The sequence below is a fragment of the Taudactylus pleione genome, unplaced genomic scaffold, assembly GCF_031769625.1.
Source record: "Taudactylus pleione unplaced genomic scaffold, aTauple2 ptg000155l, whole genome shotgun sequence".
Lineage (NCBI taxonomy): Eukaryota > Metazoa > Chordata > Amphibia > Anura > Myobatrachidae > Taudactylus > Taudactylus pleione.
This window is the reverse complement of record NW_028284557.1, coordinates 4,746,263-4,769,168: the sequence shown is the minus strand read 5'-3', so window position 1 is coordinate 4,769,168 and position 22,906 is coordinate 4,746,263. Positions and strand designations below refer to the sequence as shown.

The 22,906-nt window shown below is 42.0% G+C and overlaps 1 protein-coding gene across 1 annotated transcript; it reads right to left on the bottom strand.

Moving 5' to 3' along the window:
* Positions 1-1,361: 1,361 nt before the first annotated feature.
* On the bottom strand, positions 1,362-21,174 carry LOC148521747 (transcription factor CP2-like protein 1). The gene is made up of 15 exons (XM_088474613.1): positions 21,010-21,174; positions 20,086-20,228; positions 18,716-18,792; positions 17,626-17,731; positions 17,162-17,268; positions 16,894-17,046; positions 16,683-16,793; positions 15,828-15,922; positions 15,630-15,684; positions 12,681-12,774; positions 7,842-7,932; positions 7,603-7,685; positions 5,031-5,176; positions 4,425-4,476; positions 1,362-1,775 (listed from the first exon to the last, which is right to left on the bottom strand). The coding sequence occupies exons 1-15, from the start codon at positions 21,090-21,092 to the stop codon at positions 1,738-1,740; spliced, it is 1,434 nt and encodes a 477-aa protein (XP_088330739.1). The 5' UTR covers positions 21,093-21,174; the 3' UTR covers positions 1,362-1,737.
* Between the last annotated feature and the right edge of the window lie 1,732 nt (positions 21,175-22,906).

Below are 22,906 nucleotides of genomic sequence, written 5' to 3'. Positions count from 1 at the left end.
CACATCTGGCCCTCCCCCCCAACCCACCATGGGGGGCCCTGCCTATTTTGTCAGTACCAGGCCCCACAATTTCTGATGGCAGCCCTGCCGACAGGGTTAGAATACCGACACTTTGTTGGTTGGTATCTTAACCCTCCACGTTCCCTAACTCTCCCTACCCACACCCTAAACCTAATTCTCCCCCCCCCCCCTTAGTGCCTAGCCCTCCCCCTAACCCCAGTACTTACCTTCGGGATCCGGCGTATGGGATGTCAGCTCCGGTATTCTGACTAGTGTAGGGATTTCGGCGTCTGCATTCTGACCGCCAGAATCCCAGTGTTTGGGATATTGACCACATCCCGACTGGATACAAGCAAAGCTGCAGAGTAGATGAGGCAGACTCACAGATAGCAGTGGAGCTGCAGCTTGCAAAAGTCTAGTAGACGGGAGCGGAAAACAATCAATGACCAACAACGGACAGAAATAAATAGTCTGTGTGGCAGGTGATTAAACGGGAATGAGATTAACTTTTGCATGTAAGCAGAAAATGTTGGAATATATCAGCAGCACCTCTGTTGGCACAGTGATACTGCAGGCCAGATACAAAATAAAGGACCCTGGGCCTGATTCATCAAAGATCGCTATTGCGGCTGCAATTATGCACGCAGATCTGCTGCAAAAATATACTAATGACTGCAATCGCAAAGGTGTCACACAGCCAGCATAGAGAAGCCCACTACCACCATCTCACATCCGTAATTCCTCGCTAGTATATATATTGGCCAATTGATCGGCCAATATATCGGTCAGTGTGTACCCAGCTTTAGAAGCTCTCCGGCAACACTGGATGTTAAAGGTATGTAATGCAGCTTTGTGTTTTCCAACACTTGCTAAATTGAATACATTTGCCTACCTATAGACCCTTTAAACAGCACAAAGTATGTCATACTTGTCTACTCTCTCAGAAAGGCCAGGAGGCTCCTGAAAATTGTGTGGCAGTCCCAGCTGCACAGAAGAGTGGGCAAGTCTCCCACCTGCTTCCAGGAGGTCGAGGGCCCAGGGAAATTGTGCATGGGCCCCCTCCTGTGTTAAAATGGCTCATGTGACATGGAATTTAAAACATAGATTCTATGTTTCAAAGTCACAAGAGCCCAGGGGCATTTTAACACAGGATGGGGCCCATGCACAATTTCCGTGGGCCCCCTACTTCAGTGGAAGTCAAATATAAGGATTTATTTTACAGGAGGGTGAGCACTACCAAATGTTAATATGCCAGTAGTTAGTAATGTACAAGATGTTATACACCTCTTCATGTCCGCTGTATGTTTAAATCACATTTTTAATGAATTTAAACAAAATTGCTCAAAGAATTTTCTAAGAAAGTTTTATTACAAATAATTATATACATAGGTATAAAAAAAAACCTTCAGATGTAGACAACACAATTTCTTCTCCTGCCTCCCTCACTCTCTTTGGTTTGGCAGTGCCTTCAATCAGCTAGCGCCAGTGCTAATTGTTACATGAGAACAGAGAATGGCTTACTGCCTATGGCATTCAGGCTGAAACACTTAGAACAGTATTTGAAAGACTAATTTTAGAATCCAGCAGAAGTTTGCACTGTTTATTGCATTGCTCTGATACTGCTCTGTGAGTATCTCCACGCACTTGAGACATCATTGTCTGAAGTTGTAGTGTGCCACTTGTTTAGGATTGGTACTGAAGTTTACAGTATAGATGCAGTGTTGTTGAGCACAAAGGTTACCGCAGGACACAGTGATACCCATCAGGATTTTGCACTGTACAGAGAAAAAAATAAAGACAATAAAGCAAAGTCAGTTGCTGTAGAAGAATGTGGCTTCTCTTTTCAGAGTTCATGGTGACCTGTTACCAACACATATACACACACTTAGCAGATAACATGTTACATTTGCTGTGTATTTCTTTTTACTTGTATACAGAAGTATAAAAGCTCTTATGTACTTGCAAAAGAATAGTCTGTATACTCACAAAAAAAACATTTGGCTCTGATATAATAGTGTAAATAGTTTCACTGTGGAATAGGCTGTTTTAAAGAAATTCCCTGGCGATACAATCTATGAATTCCATTTTTGCATCACAGTTCCATGGAACGCTATTCCACACCATTTGTATATTTTGCACATCAATGAATTATGATCTATGAATAGTACTGGTGTGACAATTCATTCTGCTGTGTAATAAGGATAGGACTGGGGACAGTTTACATCAGAGGTTCCCAATCTCTGCCATTATAGTCCAGGTTTTAAGGATATCTATGCCTGAGTCCAGATGGTTAAATCAAAGTGACTGAGGTATTAAGTCATCTGTGCTCAAGCATGGATAATACATTGCTTACAATTTTCAGCACTCCAAAGGGATGCATGCAACCTGAGATGGGTGATTTGGACATGGTTTGCGGCCTACCTCCCAGCTGTCCTGATTTAGGTACAGCGATCCCGATTTAAGGGCTCCATGGTGGAATTGTTGATTGCAATGAACTAGTGCTGCCAACATCTGCTATGGGTGTACACCTCAATCAACTGGTGTTGGGATCAGAGGTGGCTAAGGGGCAGCACAGTGCTTCATGGGACAGGTGGTTACACCACCTGTCCCAGTTCTTGAGTGTCGAGTTTTGGGAGGCATGGTTTGTCCACATTGTACATTTGGGACTGTTTGCAGGTATGCCTTAAACCAGTGGTTGCCAACCTGTAGCTCAGCTCACTGTCTTAATTTTGGTAGCTCGCCTAGCTGCAGTACTGCTGAGTAAACTAGGAGGAAGTGATCTCTAATGTGTGCCCACCCCGTGGTGTTGACGCTATGGGTGGAGCCACAGGGAAGCATGTCAGGTGATTGCAGCCTCTACAGTAATCACCTGACATGCTTCACCGTGGTTCCACCCACGGCTTCTACGCTACAGCGGAACGAGTGACTCCCGCTCAGCCCTGTCGGAAAATCACACAGCAGCCCTGCCTATACAGTATCTTTTGCTCCTATACTGCATGTAACTCATTGGAGATTGTAATTAACAGTGAAATGTGTCTGTGCTTAAATTCTATTTACCAACTACAATAATATCACTGTAATAATGAAATGCATTATTGTTTTCTATGTAACTTTTTTTTACATTTTCATTAAATTAACCTTCAATTGTTCGGTTATTAGCCAGAATATTTTTCTACAATTTAAGGTAGCTCTTCAGGAGGTTTCATTTTACTAAAGTAGCTCACACTTTAATTAAGGTTGGCGACCACTGATTTATGTCCATTTCGTAAAGGAATATTTGTGTATTGCATAAGCATTGTTTGCGATACACAGATATGTCAAGGACATTCTCTAACAAAAGCTCTGTGTGATTGACACAAAGCGCTGCCTTGTACTTGGCCAGTGCCTAATTCACTGAAGAACTAATCTGAACGTACAGTACACACAGCGCATGTAATGCTGTGGAAAAACAGAAATTGCATGAAGTACACAGATACTATAGGCTGCAGCCGCTAATGGGTTGCTAAGTTTTTTATTTTATAAGTATTATTGCATTTAAAGTATTTTAAGATGTATACAGGAGGAAATCAGTAGGATTACAGTCAATCTAAAATCTCTACTACTGTGTAACTACTTTTGAAGAAACTGCATTTTGGCCTCTCTCCAATTTAAACCCCTGCATTCCCCATTTCCTATTTACTAAGCATCCTGGACACTCCCGAGCTGGATCTCTGTGACCTGGCCGTGAGTATCTGTCCACCTACCCTAACCCCCACCCTAATACCATAAAACTATCCCGTGACCCTAATACTAAAACACAAACATCCTAATCCCCTTTCAACCTTAACCCCAAACATTTAAAAGGAGCGGCGGCCACAGAATTTCAGGGCTGTGCAGCTTTATAGTAATAGGCTGCACAACCCATGCACCGCATGGAGGAGGAGATGTAATGTGCAGCCTTTAAGTTAAAACACGACACATTACACTTCCTCCTCCGTGCGGTGTAGGGGCTGTGCAGCCTATTGCTATAAAGCACAGCCCCTAACAGTCCAAGGCCGCTGCTTTGGTAAGATGGAGTGGAGAGAGGCGGGTTGGGGGCGCCGGAATGTATTTCATCTTGCCCCCAACATAAAATCGTTCCCTGACCGCCGACCCTAACCATCCCCCTAACCCAACCCTTGCCCCATAACTTGAATACCCTAACTAATGCTGAAACAACCCTAACCCAAACAATCTAACCCTAAAGGGGCAGATTAGATGGGCCAAAGGGTTCTTATCTGCCGTCAAATTCTATGTTTCTATGAGAGGAAGGGACATGGTTCTTGATACTCTTTAATAAATATTGTGTGTGGTAATGACTGCTAGGCAGGTCTTCTATTACTGTATGCCTCTTCCTTGACACAATAAAATTGCATGTTAAGGGCTCTGCATGTCACATGACTCACATTTTTGAAGTGTAGCGGTAAAGCAAGATTCATCAGGCATATTCCTCACCATCTGTGGGCAAAATAGACATTAGACAGTTGAAGAACATTTGCCAAACTTGCACGAAACCTGTGCAAGATCCAAAAGAAAGAAATATGCCATGGGGGTGTCTCACACCACCCCGTGTCCAAAGGCCCTGATATTAAAATCATTTCTCACCCCCCATTGGCAATAGACCTCCCCAGTGATCATATATCCTAACAGTAGCCCCCCACACCCTCTTAGTAGTAAAAGAATCACTGTTTTATAAACCAACCCCCCCTTCCCCATCAAATGTCACCACACCAGTTAAGGGAAAAAGCTATATGAAATAGGTAAGATGGGGGATAGAATACTTTGGTGTCATTTTCCCACATCAGAGGTATGCACCTAAACACATGAGCCCCCCTCATAAGTGGAACGGATACTAGCATTCGCATAAAGTAGTAAATCAGGCTTCCGCGCCTGCCCGTAATTACAGCCACTGTGCCTGTGACTCAGAATCAACCCCACAATGTTACTACTGGAAAGTATAAATACCACATATGATTGTATTATTACAATATCTATAGTCACTGAATACTTACCATGTCACTCAGCAGTATATGGATCCCATGTGGGCCAGTCCTGGATATCCGTAAGATGTGGTTTGTTGGGACAGTGAACATGTCTGCCAGCTTACTGGTCAGCTCCCCTGCAGTCACATCCTCCAGGTATATCTCATGATACAGTGCTGTCAGGGGAAAGGAGAGGAGTAAGTGACCTTAAGGTCTTCTACAGCTCATGTATCTCACCCACTTTTCCTAAAAATGAATGAATTTTAAGTTGATGGTAGAATTCATCACATAAAGCAAAAACACTGCAAATGTGACATTAGAGCAGATAATGGTCACTGCTGTTTCTGCTGCTACCATACACATTTTGAAATGAAATACAGAAATTTTGTTTTTGTCAAGTACCTAAAATCTCCTTTATTTTATTGTTGGAACTAAGGCTGGCAGTCGTGCCGATGTTCAGGGCGATTTGCCTTCACTCTGAACATCATATGATTGCCGGGAACACACTGCAAGATTTTAATGAACGATGGAAACCTCACTTGTTCCGTCCTTCATTAATATGTATGGCGCCGCATGCGATATTGTGTGATTGGCTATGCAACACGGCCAATCACACGCATGCGACCGCGGGAGCGAGCAAATCGGGCGTACACACTGCACAATATGCCCGATTTGTCTTTCCAATTTGACTAAATCGGACAAATCGGGCCGATATCATGAAGGCGTGTGTCCACCCTAAGGGCATTAAATGGCAGTCAGTGCTACCTCTTGGGTTTAGGGTCAGGTGTTGTATAGTTAGCAAATGATTTATATTGCCATCTTAGGAGTATGATTATTCATGGCCCAAAACCTATAAGGATCACATTCTTTGTACTGCTTGTTTATGACTATCGCCAGTTTACATTATTGTGGTATTAAGTTTTGCAGAAAATGTTTAGTGTTTAATGCATTTATTGTTACATTTTTCTACAGTTTAGTGAATGTCTTCTGTGGCACCTATAAACCTCTGGTTCTGTGGGGTGGAGTGACGTGATATGTTTTTAGAAGCTTTAAAAGTATCCTTTATTCTTAAAAGGGGAGCATTAGATCACATATGATCAGAGCTCCGGAATAATGACTCGATATAGCCAAGGAGCAAGTTCATGTATGTTTGACAAGTCGCCACCATCCAAACCGTAGCCGTACATACAATATCACAGCCGATATTGGTCCAATATTGTAGCATATGTGGCCCCAAAGTTACCAATTTATAAATAATTATTATGATTCATCATGATCACTATGAGCCATGTTTATAATCCTAGGTTTGTGTGGTCATCTTTCATCCAAACTGAATTGGCTGCTTGGGTCAAACATCTGGACATTGTGCTGTTTGGCCACCTATGTGTGTGAAATGAGAAAACACAGCAGCATGCAGACAGCTTAGTCTGCTGTATAAACTTATATGGGGGAGATTTATCAAACCTTGAAGAGAGAGATACATACATTGGAGAGAGATAAAGGGCTGGATGCATCAAGCATTGGAGAGGGATAAAGTGAAGAGAGAGAAAGTACTTATCTGCTCCTAACTGTAATCTTTCAAACACAGCCTGTTTAATCACAGGAGCTGACTGGTTGGTACTTTATCTCTCTCCAAGATTTGATATATCTCCCCAAAAGTACAGACCAATCGGCTTCAAACTGTCATTTTTCATACACAGCCTGTAAAATGGCAGTTATGTTGTGATTGGTTAACTCTCTCTCCAAGGGTTGATACATCTCCGCCAAAGTACCAACCAATCACCTCCTGTCATTTGCAGGCTGTGTTTGAAAAATGACAGTATTTTATCTTTCTCCACTTTATCCCTCTCCAAGGCTTGATACATAAAAGCCAATTGGTTGGTACATTGGGGTATAACTGTCCTTTTTCTAGCAAAGCCTGTAAAATCACATTAGAAGCTGATCGGTTGGTACTTTGGGGGAGATGTATCAAACCTTGGAGAGAGATAACGTAGCAACCGATCTGCATAAAACTGCCATTTTACAGGCTGTGTTTGAAAAATTACTGTTAGATGCTGATTAGTTGGTACTTTATCTGTCTCCACTTTCTCTCTAAGCTTTCATCACCTCCATTGTATCTCTCTCCAAGGTTTGCTACATCTCCCCCTCTATCTCTCTCCACTTTCTCTCTCCAAGATTTGATATTTGAAATCTCCCCCCATGAGTACGCTTTGTAAGTCTCTGATTGTCAGAAGGAGGACAAAGAGAGGAGAGAGTTCTGCGCTAAATGACATTATTGGGTGTTATTGCTGCTGACATTATTAAGCAACGTTCAGGTGTTGGTACTGGGCATTACTTCTATTCGTGGCAGCAAGAGCCACCACTAGAACTGGTGTTCTTGATCATTTCTGGAGACGACGTTGAGCAATATAACTGCTACTGGTGATAATATTGGGTTTGTAACATGGCAACATTGTTACTCCTAAAGAAAAGACAAGTTGATGTGCAGTACTTTGGAAAAGTCAGATGTGAGCACTTAAAATCTAATAGGATCCTCACTACTGTTCTACACCGTACACAAAATCACAAGATACTATAACACACTCTTTGCTACAATAGTTACCGGTCTCATTTCCATCAGAAGTATTTTGGTTCTTTCCCAGAGACTCTGTACAGATATATAATGTTAGACGAGGACGCACAGACCTGTGGATTAAGATGTAGAGTCAAATTCTTGTTTCTCAGCATCACATATATACATGTCTGTAACAGTCAGACTACTGTACTACGTATCCGATTCTGTTAGCCCTTATATTTTATAGTGGTCTCCTATGCTGTACACCCTAGTGCCGTTATACACACCTTGCTGCCAGTGCATGAGACAGGCGGATGCCGTCAGCTACTCCACAGATCTGAGTAAGGTCCCTGCGAGACAGCTTCAAGAGATCCACCCCTGAACATGGAGGTAACAAAACTAAAATTAATACTCAATTACTTTAAGTAGTGCACAGGGATACAAAGTACAAACACAATATACTACATTGCTGATGGAAAACATATTTTCCATGGCTCTTACAGATAGCCATCGGTCTTACATGGGGAACGTGTATTGCTTTCGCGAAGAGCAGAAAATCATTGTGGGGTTAGAGGAGCAGCTGGAAGCAGTCATGCAAGCCAAGGTGTGTTTATAATATATGCCAGGCTCGTCATGCTGCTAAGCAGACCTCATGGGATTCAGTCATGTACTAGACTTCTACAGTGTAATCAACGAGGGGAAATGATGCCGGTTAAGATTCCCAAATTGTCCCTTTCATAATGGAGACATACAGTACATCCGGAAAGTATTCACAACGCTTCACTTTTTCCACATTTTGTTATATTACAATGGAATGGAATTCTACACACACTACCCCATAATGACAACGTGTAAAAAGTTTTTTTGAGATTTTTGCTAATTTTATGAAAAAAAAAAAAAACACTAAAGCTGCATACACATGTAAACATTTTCTGTCCAACCATCCAACTAGTTGATTGGTTGGAATGAAAATCTGGTAAAGTATGAAAGCAAATGACAATCAGCAATTTTCTCCCAAACGCCGGAAAAGGGACAAAAACTGTTGTTTGAACAAATTGTTTAGATCAAACATTTAACAAATTTGTCTGAACAACCATTTTCATTTGTTTTCTGGAATTTAGGAGCAAACTGCTGATCATCAGTTACTCCCATACGTTACCAGATTTTCATTCCAACCAAACAACTAGTTGGATGGTTGGACAGAAAATCTTTACGTGTGTATGCAGCTTTAGAAATCACATGTACATAAGTATTCACGGCCTTTGCCATGAAGCTCAAAATTGAGCTCAGGTGCATCCTGTTTCCACTGATCATCCTTGAGATGTTCCTACAGCTTAATTGGAGTCCACCTGTGGTAAATTCAGTTGATTGGACATGATTTTGAAAGGCATACATCTGTCTATATAAGGTCCCACACTTGACAGTGCATGTCAGAGCACAAACCAAGCATTAAGTCCAAGGAATTGTCTGTAGACCTCCGAGACAGGATTGTCTCGAGGCACAAATCTAGGGAAGGGTACAGAAAAATATCTGCTGCTTTGAAGGTCCCAATGAGCACAGTGGCCTCCATCATCCGTAAATGTAAGAAGTTCGGAACCACCAGGACTCTTCCTAGAGTTGGCCAGCCGTCTAAACTGAGTGATCAGGGGAGAAGGGCCCTAGTCAGGGAGGTGACCAAGAACCCGATAGTCACTCTGTCAGAGCTACAGCATTCCTCTGTGGAGAGAGGAAAACCTTCGAGAAGGACAATAGTCTCTGCAGCAATCCACCAATCAGGCCTGTATGGTAGAGTGGCCAGACGGAAGCCACTCCTTAGTAAAAAGCACATGGCAGCCCATCTGGAGTTTGCCAAAATGCACCTGAAGGACTCAGGGGCATATCTAAATAGGTGCAGGGTGTGCGGGGAACACCAGCTCCTGGATCCAGGGGGGCCCCACACCGGACATCCTGCACCTATAGTTACTTACCTCTCCAGAGTCCCACGTCGGCGCGGGGATCCGGCGCTGTAAAACGACTGAAAAATGGCCGCTGCGGCCATTTTCCCGAACTTTGCGCATGCGCAGTACAGGGAAAATGGCACAGTCTATAACTCCAGCGCTGGCTGCGCACAGCTCAGTGCGCTGCCGGGCGGAGAGGAGGGGGCCCGTGTCGGAGACTGCACACGGACCCCCTCCTCTCTAGAAACGCCCCTGCAAAAATTGCACTCTGGAGGAAACCAGGCACCGCTCCTCACCAGGCCAATACCATCCCTACAGTGAAGCATGGTGGTGGCAGCATCATGCTGTGGGGATATTTTTCAGCGGCAGTAACTGGGAGACTAGTCCGGATACAGGGAAAGATGAATGCAGCCATGTACAGAGACATCCTGGGTGAAAACCTGCTCCAGAGCGCTCTTGACCTCAGACTGGGGCGACGGTTCATCTTTCAGCAGGTCAACGACCCTAAGCACACAGCCAAGATATCAAAGGAGTGGCTTCAGGACAACTCTGTGAATGTCCTTGACTGGCCCAGCCAGAACCCATACTTGAATCCAATTGAACATCTCTGGAGAGATCTGAAAATGGCTGTGCACCAACGCTTCCCATCCAACCTGATGGAGCTTGAGAGGTCCTGCAAAGAGGAATGGGCGAAACTGCCCAAAGATAGGTGTGCCAAGCTTGTGGCATCATATTCAAAAAGACTTGAGGCTGTAATTGCTGCCAAAGGTGCGTCAACAAAGTATTGAGCAAAGGTTGTGAATACTTATGTACATGTGATTTTTAGTTTAGTTTTTTTTTAATTAAATTTGCAAAAATTTCAAAAAAAACTTTTAATGCATAGTCATTATGGGGTATTGTGTGTAGAATTTTGAGGACAAAAATTAATTTATTCCATTTTGGAATAAGGCTATAACATAACAAAATGTGGAGAAAGTGAAGCGTTGTGAAAACTTTCCGGATGCACTGTATTACTTATACATGTTCTGTGGTAGGCTGATTGCGAACAGGAGAGATGATTACTGGAAATAATTTTCTCATCTCACAGCTAACCCCAGAGCCACTGTAAATTGTGGGATGTAGTCAAAAGTTCTCAGAATGTCAACATCATTAGGGTTAGGCACTAGAAGGAGGGTTAGAGGTAGAAATTTGGGTTAAAACTAGCTAATATTTTTTTCCCAAAATTATTGTTGTTTTTTTATTATCATTATTTAAACAATAGCTATTTAAACCCGATTCGGTATAATTTTATTAACAAAAATGCAGCTACCTGCAGGCTCCTCTGACCCGTTCACATCAGATGTGTCCATGTCAGGGAAAGCCCAGCTTAACCAGGCAAGTGGATGTTGTCCATCATTATACTACAATATGGTAAAAAGCTGGTGTGTATATTGATGGCCAACCAGTGATAAATAGCACATATGTGTCTGATCACCAGTCAGGATCATGCTGGCAATATCAGAAGATGCTGGAGAGTCTAATGAAAAGGTTGGTACATACAATTTATTGATACTTCCTAGAAAATATAGGCCTGATTCTGAGTCCAACGCAACATGGCTGCTGTTTTTGCGTGATGCTGCAGAGGCTAATGCGTGTTTCTGTAATGCTATTGCGAAGATCCATATGGCTTGCTAAAGAGGCCCATACTAGTAGCCACTATGGGGGCAAGCCCCCGTTCTACTGACACCGGGTTTGGGGAATCTGTATAATTCGACATGTTGAAAAATCCTTTTTCCCCGATCCCGACCTGAAAATGGTAGGAATTGGCAAGTCAGGGAATTTTTAAATGTTAAATATTCCTAATCCGCTGATGGATTGCCGATCATCGATGAACACCGATCATTGGATCGTGGATCATCAGGTTTGCAGAACAATCGCGGCGCTGATGTATGGGCCCCTTAAGTCTGCTTGGACCAATGAATACAATTTTCATTTGAATGCAGTTATCTGCGCAACGGACTATTTTGTAGTTCAAAACATCACTTAAAAGTGGTCTCTGCACAATGGGGCTTGTCAACAGGGATGCCGGGAGGGGGGAGAAGCGGGTACAGATTACCCGGGCCCGGGCTTCCTGAGGGGCCCTGAGGGGGCCCGGGTCCGGCACCGCCCTCCACCCCCCCCCTCCCTCACAGCAGCCCAGCACACAGCGTGTGCTGAGCTGCAGTGGGAGACTTGCTCGTGGCTGCTGAGCAGCAGCCACGAGCAAGTCTCCTATGCCTGTGGGGGGAGCAATCACACTGATCGTGCCCCCCCCTGGCTTTAAGCCGGGCTGAGGGGGCCCAGAGCACCCCTCTCCCCAGCGCGTAGCGCCGCTTGTTTTTTTCCCGTGAAGGGGGCGTGGCCATGCCTCCCACGATTAGGCCATGCCCCGTTACCCGGGTCTGCCTCGGCTCTTGGCGGGCCTGCTTGTCAGATACCAAACTGCACACATGTCTAGTCAATCAGACTGATCTCTAAATGACTATGAATGTGTGTGAGCTGCTTTTATTATATAATCCAGTTTAAAAATGAATGTTAAAACTCTAAATTTGATGTTGTTCTACCACATCTGATTGACAAACTGCTGATTCATATATCTATTCGGTACATAGCAAACTGGGACAATGTTGGAGAATTTTGAGGAACTCTCCTATTATAAGATCTTTCGACCTTATTTACTAAAGTTATCAAATGCCACTGACCAGAAGTTTGTGAATATAAAACAAAGAGGTCGTCAATCTGTGTTTCTGCCTTAAACTGGGTATCCACTATACAATTTTCTGTCAGATATCTGTCCAATCTGGCTGAGTGGAATGAATACCTGGTAATGTATGGGAGCAAATGACAGTCGATCATATGGTTTTAAACACTGAAAAAATAACCAAAAAAAATGTCAGATTGGTTAAATTTGTGTGTTTTAACCAATTTGTCTGAACAACCATTTTTGGCTATTTTCTAGTGTTTGTGAGCAAATGGACAATTGTAATTTGCTCCCATACATTACCAGGTTTTCATTCCAAGCAGACAGATTGGACAGATATCTCACAGAAAATTGTATAGTGGATACCCAGCTTTAGACTTTGAATCACAACCCAAAAACTGGTCAGGAGGGGATTAACAAAAGTGACAGACAGATACCTCCTGGGACACCCCTAAATGATCATCCCGTACCTGCAAAATTGTAGAATGCCCGGCAGTAATTGGAGAAGCGGTTCCTGAGCAGCCATTGCTGGGTGTCACTGATGGAGGCAGAAGGACTGAGACTCTGTGGAGGCAGAAAGCCTGAACATAAGACACTATTTATGCCATAATTTCTGTTCTTTGTTTTCATTTTGGCCTTTTTTGTTTATTTTTTAGTTCAGTTCTCTCAAAGCCATGAACAATCATTTTCACACTGTAACTATATTGAAGCATTATTATTAGAAGAGCAAGACTATATTCTTTCCTTTTTTTTATATTTGAGAAATGTTGAAAAATGAAAGCACCCATTATATGCTTGCAGCGACAAACCCTACTTATAAAATCAAATATGTATTAACAGATATTTGTTGGCATGTATTCTATTAAAGCTTCTCTCCTTTGACAGATCCCCCTCTCCCACAGAGATCTGTTCTCTATACAGCCCTCAACGGAATGACCAACAATTTCACAGAAGAAAGGTCAGTTCTCCCTACTCCTATCCTATTCTTTGCCATCTCTGCTGCTTTGGATACCCTAAACTCACTTGGCCTTCTATGCAGATGCCAAAATCAACCTCTCCTTACCTAATATCTCTCCAACACCTTTGTCCTGTGTTTCAACTAACTCTCCTCCATCTCCACTTGGATGTCTCAATACAACCTAGAGCTCAATGTGTTCATAACAGAATTCAACATCTTTTTTTACTCCCAGTGTCACTAACCCCTCTAGTCTCGCTAACAGGTGACAACATCACACTCTGCTCAGCTCCAAAACTTGCTTCCTGGGTGTCTTCCCAGAATGTGCCCTTAGCTTTCTTCAACACATGAGTTCTTTGCACTGTCATTTTGACAAAAAACTTGCTAAAATGTGCCATTTTCTCTCTATGGAAGTTACCAAAATCTTTATCCATTCGCTCACCTTAAGTACTGTATCCTACTCCAATCTCAGAGACTGATCTTCCTCTCTTGCCAGATCACATCTGCTGCAAAGCTCTTCTAATCCCTAGACTGGCTCCCCATTACCTCCACAAGGCATTCAAGCCACTCACATTCAAACCCCCCTTCAAATGCTCCCTTTCATACATATCTGACCTCATTACAAGATGGTCTTGGTATTACCTTTTTAGATGTGACCAGAATCTCCACCAACTTTCAGTCATTCAATCACTCTTGCACAACAAACTTCTTCACTATACTATCCTACCCCAAACTACTTCCTCTGCATGTTCTATCAACTACAATCCCAGTATCCATTCTGAGTCCTAATCACTCCTACAGCCTCATCATTGCTCTCTCCCTCTTGACTGTAAGCTCTCGATAGCAGAGCCCTATCTGTCCACTGTCTTACATCTGTACCTCCTATGCATAAGTTTTATCTTGTAAGATTTTGTCTTCTTATGATCGGAAGCTCAAAATGTGCAGTGATTAAACTATGTCCAGAGGTACTATACTGTCTATTGTCATTTTAGAAATAACTAATACCACTGTGAAGTCACACCTCTTTGAGTACACCAGGTGCATATAATAGTTTATTTTTATCTATTAACAAAATGCAAAGTGAATAAGCAGAAGAGAAATCTAAATCCAATGAATATTTGGTGTGACCACCCTTTGCCTTCAAAACAGCATCAATACTTTTAGGTACACTTGCACACAGTTTTTGAAGGAACTCTGCAGGGAGGTTGTTCCAAACATTTTTGAGAACTAACCACAGATCTTCTGTGGATGTAGGCTTGCTCAAATCCTTCTGTCTCCATGTAATCACAGACAGACTCAATGATGTTGAGATCAGGGCTCTGTGGGGGCAATATTATCACTTCCAGGACTCCTTGTTCTTCTTTACGCTGAAGATAGTTCTTAATGACATTTGCTGTATGTTTGGGGTCGTTGTCTGGCTCCAAATTTATTCTGCAGCAAATCAAATAACTACTTATCCATCATGCAATACCATCAAGGAGGCAAGTACCTGCCTGTATTTCTCAGCATTGAGGACACCATTAATCCTGACCAAATCCCTAACTCCATTTATTTAAATGCAGCCCCAAACTTGCAAGGAAACTCCACCAAGCTTCACTGTTGCCTGCAGACACTCATTATTGTACCGCTTTCCAGCCCTTTGGCGCACAAACTGCCTTCTGTTACAGTCAAATATTTAAAATTTAGACTCATCAGTCCAGAGCACCTGCTGCCATTTTTCTGCACCTCAGTTCCTATGTTTTTGTGCATAGTTGAGTCGCTTGGCCTTGTTTCCATGTCAAAGAAATAGCTTTTTGATTACAATTCTTCCATGAAGACCACTTCTGGCCAGACTTCCGAACAGTAGATGGGCATACCTTGGTCCCACTGGTTTCTGCCAGTTCTGAGCTGATGACACTGCTGGATATCTTCCGATTTCGAAGGGAAATGAGCACGATGTGTCTTTCATCTGATGCACTAAGTTTCCTTGGCTGACAACTGTGCATACGGCCCTCAACTCTTTCCGTTCCTTTCAAAAGAGCTTGAACAACACATCGTGAAACCGCAGTCTGCTTTTAAATCTTCGCCTAAAAGAGACCTTGCATGGAGACAGAAGGATTTGAGCAAGCCTACATCCACAGAAGATCTGTGGTTAGTTCTCAAAAATGTTTGGAACAACCTCCCTGCAGAGTTCCTTCAAAAACTGTGTGCAAGTGTACCTAAAAGTATTGATGCTGTTTTGGAGGCAAAGGGTGGTCACACCAAGTATTGATTTTATTTAGGTTTCTCTTCTGTTGATTCACTTAATTCTAATATGTTAATTGCTAAAAATAAACTAACACTTCTATTTTTGAAAGCATTCTTACTTTGCAGCATTTTTTCCACACCTGCCTAAAACTTTTGCAACATGATTGTACATTCCATATAACTCTACATGGGCACAACAGATGACAAAGTAAGCTTGGTCCTAAATAAAACTACTCACCTCTCCGGCACACTCTGTGGAGCTGGCTGAAGCACATACTGGAGATGTACAGATCCTGATGTAGAAACACATGGAACAGCTTTTTTAATCACATGGATGAAAAAAGGCTAAAATAAGTAGAGGAGTTTGTTTTTGAGCTATCTGTAGAGCAGCGGATCCTTATGTTGGATAGCAGACATAGTACTTTATTTTACTTACCGCTCTGGAGTGGGCACCTTGATGGTACGTGGTGAGCACAGGCTGGGAGTGCTGGTGGGGCTCTGTGGTACATCAACGTCTGGCCAAGGGGTGCACTGCAAAATAAAAATTTGAGATTCTAATTAAAAGCAAAACTAGTATTATTATAACATAGTTAGTAACAAATCAAACCCTTCTTGTGTTTGCACTCATCCCACATTTAGAGAAAAGTCCCTGTCATTAGTATATGGCTTGGAGAGGTCAACAATTGCATGCTACTAGAAGAGAATAACATTTTATTGTGTGTGGATTTACTATTTGTAGAGGTAAGACCGAATAGCCCTTTCACATATACATAAATGCATTTTGTTTGATTTTTTTGTAATGGGAGGACATTCCTGCATTCTGGTAAAACGTGGCATTGCAGAGTAAAATGGGAGGATTTGAGTAGGCATTCCTATAGGATTACGACACTTCACATTCTAGTTTTTAAAAGTGTGCACACGGCTTTGAATATGTATAATTGACCTAGCGATTGTGTTGTCATGGAATTTGTTAAATACACATTTTAGATGAACATGCAGCTCAAAGGCATACTAATTATCTCTTGTTGATCTATAAATCACTGCAGTAACTTCTCCAGCTGTAGGTCTGGTGATCATTTTCTCCAACACTCCTCCTTTCTATCCATTCACTTGTTCTTCTTTCCTTATGCTCTTACCATCCTCCCTCACCTTTCCCTAACTGCGTCATGCTTGCTTAAATGATGCATAAAAACATTAAAAACAATATATGTATTATGTAGTGTGACGTATAGTACCACGACATCTGCTGAGCAATTGCAAAAGGTGACCAAAGAAAGGGGAATAAATGTACCTCTGTAAGGACAGTACTCTCACAAGGTGGCTGGTACTTCTCACGTTCTAGGGCCGAGCGCTTCTCCACCTTTTCGCGATCTGTTTTCTGCTTGCGATCTGCTCCTTTGGGCTGAGAAAGACGAGAGATGGTCAGAAGAACGGTGGATGGAGCAGTAGTACTGGGAAAGGGAAAGTGCAGATAAACTATAGTGGTCGCATGTTGTAAGCACCTTGAAGACCTTAATTTGGCAGCTACATGAATAAAGATGATCTGTGAAGTTCCCCTGAGAATCTGACTTGTATGTGTCCACCTGAATCCGGAAGGGGGCTCCCTTCTCTCCCCCATTCTTTCTTTGCGTGAACTCTGTACTAATGCAATGCACCTGAAATAGAAAGAGCAAAACTTAGTTTCCAAGTCCTTAGATCTAAAGCTACTGTCAAACAGTCACCAAGATCATCATAATCTCAAATCCTGCTAAATGGCAGCTCTCTCCACACCTGTATGCAAACTGATGTTCTCTTACTGGGATCCCACAGGAATTCAATGATGTTCAAGACACTGGGATTCACCAGAGGTTCCATCACTCCCACAGACAAAGGGACATCTGAAATGAAGAATAATCCAGTGTTTATAAACAGACAGTTATATTTAAATCTCTGTGGAACCACACTCTGCTTTCTCTTGGAAAATGTAGTAAAACCATCATAGTACAGGTGTAACGTATTCCCAATTATTATATGTGCACTTCATTCCAAGAATATAACTATTCCAATTTAAAGATTTCCAGTGAAAAAATAAAGAATCAAGAAAAGTTGGGCTGTAATAACACATATAAATACACAATGCCTCCAAAGTGATTGAAACTGTCCATCTTGCATTTATATTTGAGCCAGTTTTTATTTCACTTCTGTACAAAAATGTGTTGCATCTTCTTTAAGCGGTAAGTTAGAGTTGAGCATACCTAAATCCAGAATTCTGTCTCCGGGGTGGCTCAGCTGCCAGCTCCCAAGCTGCTGTCTCTCACTATACTGCAGACGTCGGTCATGAAAAACCACTCGTACCACACTCTGCACAGAAAGAGTGTGATAACCAGCCATAAATAAGCAGGAAATGAAATAGCACCATACCAAGTAAACTAGATGTTTGTGCCACTTGAGAACAAAATATTTTGGGCCTGATTCAGAGGTGGACGTTAATGCTGCCGTGAATGCAACTTTTTTTTCCGCAGCTCAACTGCGCCTTAATGCCAATGCCGCAGCCTATGGGATTTGTACAGAGACACCCACTGGCTGCGACGATGATCTACTGGTTTGCAGCCGCACATTAGTCACACCGTAGAACAGTGCACCAGCTCTATGGAGGAGCCAAAAGTCTGCATGAGCATGGCCACCGAAATCCGTGCAACTGCTGAGAAAGCCGCAGTCACTGACAGACCCCCCTCCCAGTTCTGTGTCCACATTAATTTTTGTGGCTTTCAGCTGAAAACCATCGGGACGCATGAGCAGACTACGAAAAAATTGTCCACTCGCGTCCAACATCGACACTGCATTTGCCTCGGAACTAGGCCCTTTGTAATTATTCAACCCATCACCCCCTTAAAAATTTTAAAACAAGCTCCCTTTCACTATGCAATAGGCACCGATGTGTTATGAGTTATGACACGCAAACCTACGATGACTATGGGACAATGTAAAACAATTAAAGATGGAGATTAATACCTTTGTTGTACACTATCAGCTCCATTGTAAGAGATGCACAGACCCCATGGCACTTTTTAGATTTCTACCCCCTTTCATAAACCCGGAAGTCCAATCATCGCAAAGGACAGCTCATTTCAGAAAACCCAAACGTGTTCATGAAGTGGTCTGGATGCCCATCAAATAAATTTCAGATGTGTGTGGCTATACTGAGCAATGATTCTTTGCTTGCCACTTGGATAGAACAGCAGATTGCTACATGTATGGGCAGTTTTGTTTATATCTACTACCAACTGAAACACAGCTACAGGATTGTATTGAAATAGATTAGAAAAGAGATCCAAATACACTGACCTTTAGCAACCGACGACTTTCGGGTATTTCACAGGTTCCCTTCCAGTTACTTAACATGCGAATCTCATAGGACTGACCTGCAGCCAATACGCACAAAGCATAAAAGACATCAAATATCACGTGCAGCAGTGGCAAATGAAATGGACATATTGTATACAAAATATGTTTACATCACAAGATGAAATACAAGCATAGGTGACACTGATGGGATAAATGGTAAAAGTACATGCGAGTAATATGTGACATTAAACCCTTCCGCATATTAACTAATGTGTTTGATGTATGTGCCCTTGTCCAGATTTTATTTGCCTTCCTGTTAGTTTTACAAGTTACTGGAACTGGTTCTAACAGGACAATAGCAGCACCAGAGAGGAAGACACTCAATTATGTAGGTCGACTCTGTAATGAGTTTATGATGTTAATGATCACTGTATGTGCATCATGGTAAAGGCCTGAGCAATTGCAGCTGTGGTAGAACTACAAGTCCCAGAATCTCCAACTAGCCTATGTGCTAGGACTTGTAGTTTCAGACCAGCTGCACAGCCACATGTTGCCTGGGTTCATTGATGAGATTATTTACAGTGATTTGATGTCAGTTCTATGTTATATTACTCCTAACACCTGGTTGCTTTATGGAGTGTTGTGAACACTAATGCAGCATTGTATATAAACCTTGTCCTTGTCCTGCATTGTATTGTATTGTACTGTAAGTCAGATAATAATAATATCTTGCATTTTAAAGGAGATTTCCACCTTCAGATGTATTTCATTTATTGGTTTGTACATATTCCTGCAGCATTTACTTAAATATATTGTGTTCTTCATCAAACACTTGTATAATATAGGCAGTTGTTTTCTTTATATGACACATCCCTTCTCTGTGGTACGATATTACACAGAACAGAGCACAGCCAACACATCCAAGGGCAACAACAAAATAAGCACCTGTGCCAAGAGGATATTAAGACTGGCAAAAATCACAGAAGGATGCTACAAAGATAACGCAACGTGTTTAGTAAACATTGCAGCACGGACATGCACAAACCAATAAATGAAAGTTACTGAAACAAAAAAAAAACAAACAGAAAAAAACTGCTAGGAATGGGACTCATTCATATGTTACAACCAGGGGATTACTGTTATAGTAATAGAAGTCATTTCCTTCCAGCCACAGCTCCAATCTTTCAATGTATCATGCTGATATCTATGTATCATACTGTACGTTCCATAATTGCCTTATATGGTATAATAGATATGATAAATATGTACATGACAAAGTGAAGTTTGCACAGTTTCCAAGTTCATAGCCACTCTTACAACATGTTGGTTTGAGAAGTGCACAATTTAGTGTGGCAGAGAGGATAGATTACCCTGGTTGAGGTAGGTGAGGGTCTCCTCATGCAATTTCACAGCAGGGGAGCTGGGCACACATAGGACACATTGGAAGGCTGGGCACAGAGGGGGCAGTATTGGCTGGTCCTCCTGTTTCAGGAAAGGCAGTGGTATAGGCTCCCTGTAAGTAACATAGAACAACATTGAGTATAATGTACAGCAAGAGAATGAGCGTAAAGAGAGATATATAGTAGGCTGGAATAAGAAGGTTTCACATATGGTAAAGTTTTCAATGTTAGGGTAACAGTAGTAAAGAAACGCTAAACAGTAATGCATAGAGGCAATTTCCGCTAGTCCATGACCAACCCCTTCTAAGATAAATACATTGGTGGGTTGTTATTTTTTTTTATAAAGTCTAAACATATAATAACTTTTTTATTGCCATCTTCACATTCTAACATGTCAATCTCAGTATTAGTCCTAGTTATAAAAAGCACTGTAATGTCTATTCTGGGCTCCTATTTTCACCTCATGTTACCCCAGCATGTCGCATTCATATATATATTTGACAGTATTCGCGTGTACCATTTACTTCTACTGCAGAAAATGACCCATATATATATAATCTCATTTATGTATTAATGAATCAGATGGCTGTGTCTGTCACATGTGTAAGCCCAATGGCACAATCAGTGTTAAAATAGAACTTTCTGGTAAAAATGCATCATGCTAAAGTATGGATATATCAAAATACTCCTTTCAATACTTTCATTGTCAATGAACAGATCTTATATGTAACACCTTAAGATCCAAGATATGTGTTGCTATCACCTATTTATGTAATTACTAATTGGCAAACCAATACCAGTGTTTTTATATATCTTCCTCTGCTCATATCAGCACCCCAGCACTTCTTGCTCTGTGATCCCTGCTACCCATTTCGGTCCTGTAGAGGGTCTTACCTGTAGATAGCATTAGGTGAGCTTTGGTAATGATCAGCAGGAGTGGGCCAGTAATGCTCAGGTTGACTGTGCCAGAACAGCATTGTAACTTGCTCTATCTGATTTGTACAAAGAATCTAGGGTTAAAATACTGGGAGAGGCAAATCTAATAGCAGTAGTCCAAGATGTAAGAGAGAGAGAGAGGGCATTCACAGGACAAGACTGTTCTTATAGAGCAGATAGATGACATATAAGCCTCAGCCATTGGCTGAACCTCACCTGTAATGACACATTACCAGGCTATAATTGGCTGATTTGGGATGAGCCTGCCCTGTGCTCAGGGAGAGTGTGTAAAAGTGACTATGTGTATACATATACACAAACCTAGAGGCATCAAACAGAAGTTGCTGTTTATATGTAAAAGAGCACATGGGTTAAATGCAAGATCTCACAACTTTAGTACATGTTGTAGTAATACACAATGCAGGCATACTTATATTGTTAAGGAACGTATACCTCTTATCAGATAAAGAGGTGAATTATTACTACCAAGAGATATATTACACAAACATGTCTAGACATCAAAACAGTCATTAAAATGTTAGGAGACTTATGAAACAAAAATAAAAAAAAAATTCTCTTCTGAATAGGGAAATGTAACCTGTTTTATTAGAAACTTTCCCACCTTTAAAATGGCTGAAACGGACAGTAAAATGTGAAAATGTTTTGTAGTAAGGGGCTATACTCTTCCTCCTACCAGAATTCAACATGAAGGAAGAGTCTTACTAAGGGGTGGTTTCCAAACTGCCACACATCATATGTAGTTTTCAGATCCTTTGGGGCTTATTTTTTAATAGATGTGGCCAAACCCGCTAATATGGATTCCTTATCGCCGCAGTTTGTGGTGTAAGGAATCATTATTCGCCTAAGTGTATTATTATTACTGAGTTGCCAGGACAGGGGCTTCGTCTCAGAGATAAGTGACAGTAAAGTGATCATATCCGCAATCACTTTACTTTCTATTCAGACAACTGAACATGTGCGAGTGGGCAGCAGAGTGGGGGGGGGGGGATCCTGCGGATCCCTCTCTCTCTTAGACTACAACAAGTTTACGGGGGTTAAGCTCCGGAATGCAAAGCTTTACGGAACTTGGTAAATCTGACAGCTTTGCCGCCCCCATGGAAACCTAAAGGGTCTACGGCTGCTGTTGGAAATGGGGGGACCACAGCACATATGGAGATATCATCTGTTGTCCCTCCATGGTACATTGGGGGATACTTAATATTTGTGCTTAGCCCCGAAAATGGGTGTTTTCAGGCGATATCCCCCAAATATGACTTGATAAATAGGCCAATATATGCGGTTTAGACCAAACTGCACGGTAAAGCCAGATGGGGAGTCCTGGCGAGGTGTACAATGCTTGGCTTAATTGGATCATTTGTAAATAAACAAAAAGTCTTATTCCTTCCATTCTGTAAGAGCTCAGGGGTGGGATGTATCAATATAAAGGTGTGGGAAAAACCTCAGAAAAATGACATTTCAGAGGTTTACACCATACATATGGATCTAAGATACACAGCAAATATCAGAGATATCAGTTGCGGACCAACACAGCAGCAAGTCCAATAGAATTCTATGGGGGTGCCATGTGTTCATATGCATTAAGCTTAGGAAAGTGTAACTTGGAGCTTGTGTACGATAGGCACTGCCATCTCTAGATGATGTTTCCAATAGAAGCCTATGGACTTCTTTTCACAGTAAAGCCCAGGAGAGGGATCAGAAGGATCCCTCTCCGTCCCCCCATAGCTTGTTTATGAATTGGCCTAAGGCCACACATGTGCATTAGGAGTCCCGGGTCATAAACCCAGAAGTTAGTAATTTGCCTGGACAACTGTATATTGGAAGAGCTGTCACAGCC

Bases quoted from the DNA above. Each gene is read 5' to 3' on its own strand.
- LOC148521747 (XM_088474613.1), bottom strand. From the start codon at position 21,092: ATGCTGTTCTGGCACAGTCAACCTGAGCATTACTGGCCCACTCCTGCT. The intron at 18,793-20,085 runs GTAATCTATCCT...TATTGGCTGCAG, and splicing joins CCTCACCTACCTCAACCAGG to GTCAGTCCTATGAGATTCGC. The intron at 15,685-15,827 runs GTAAGTAAAATA...TTTCTACATCAG, and splicing joins AAGGTGCCCACTCCAGAGCG to GATCTGTACATCTCCAGTAT.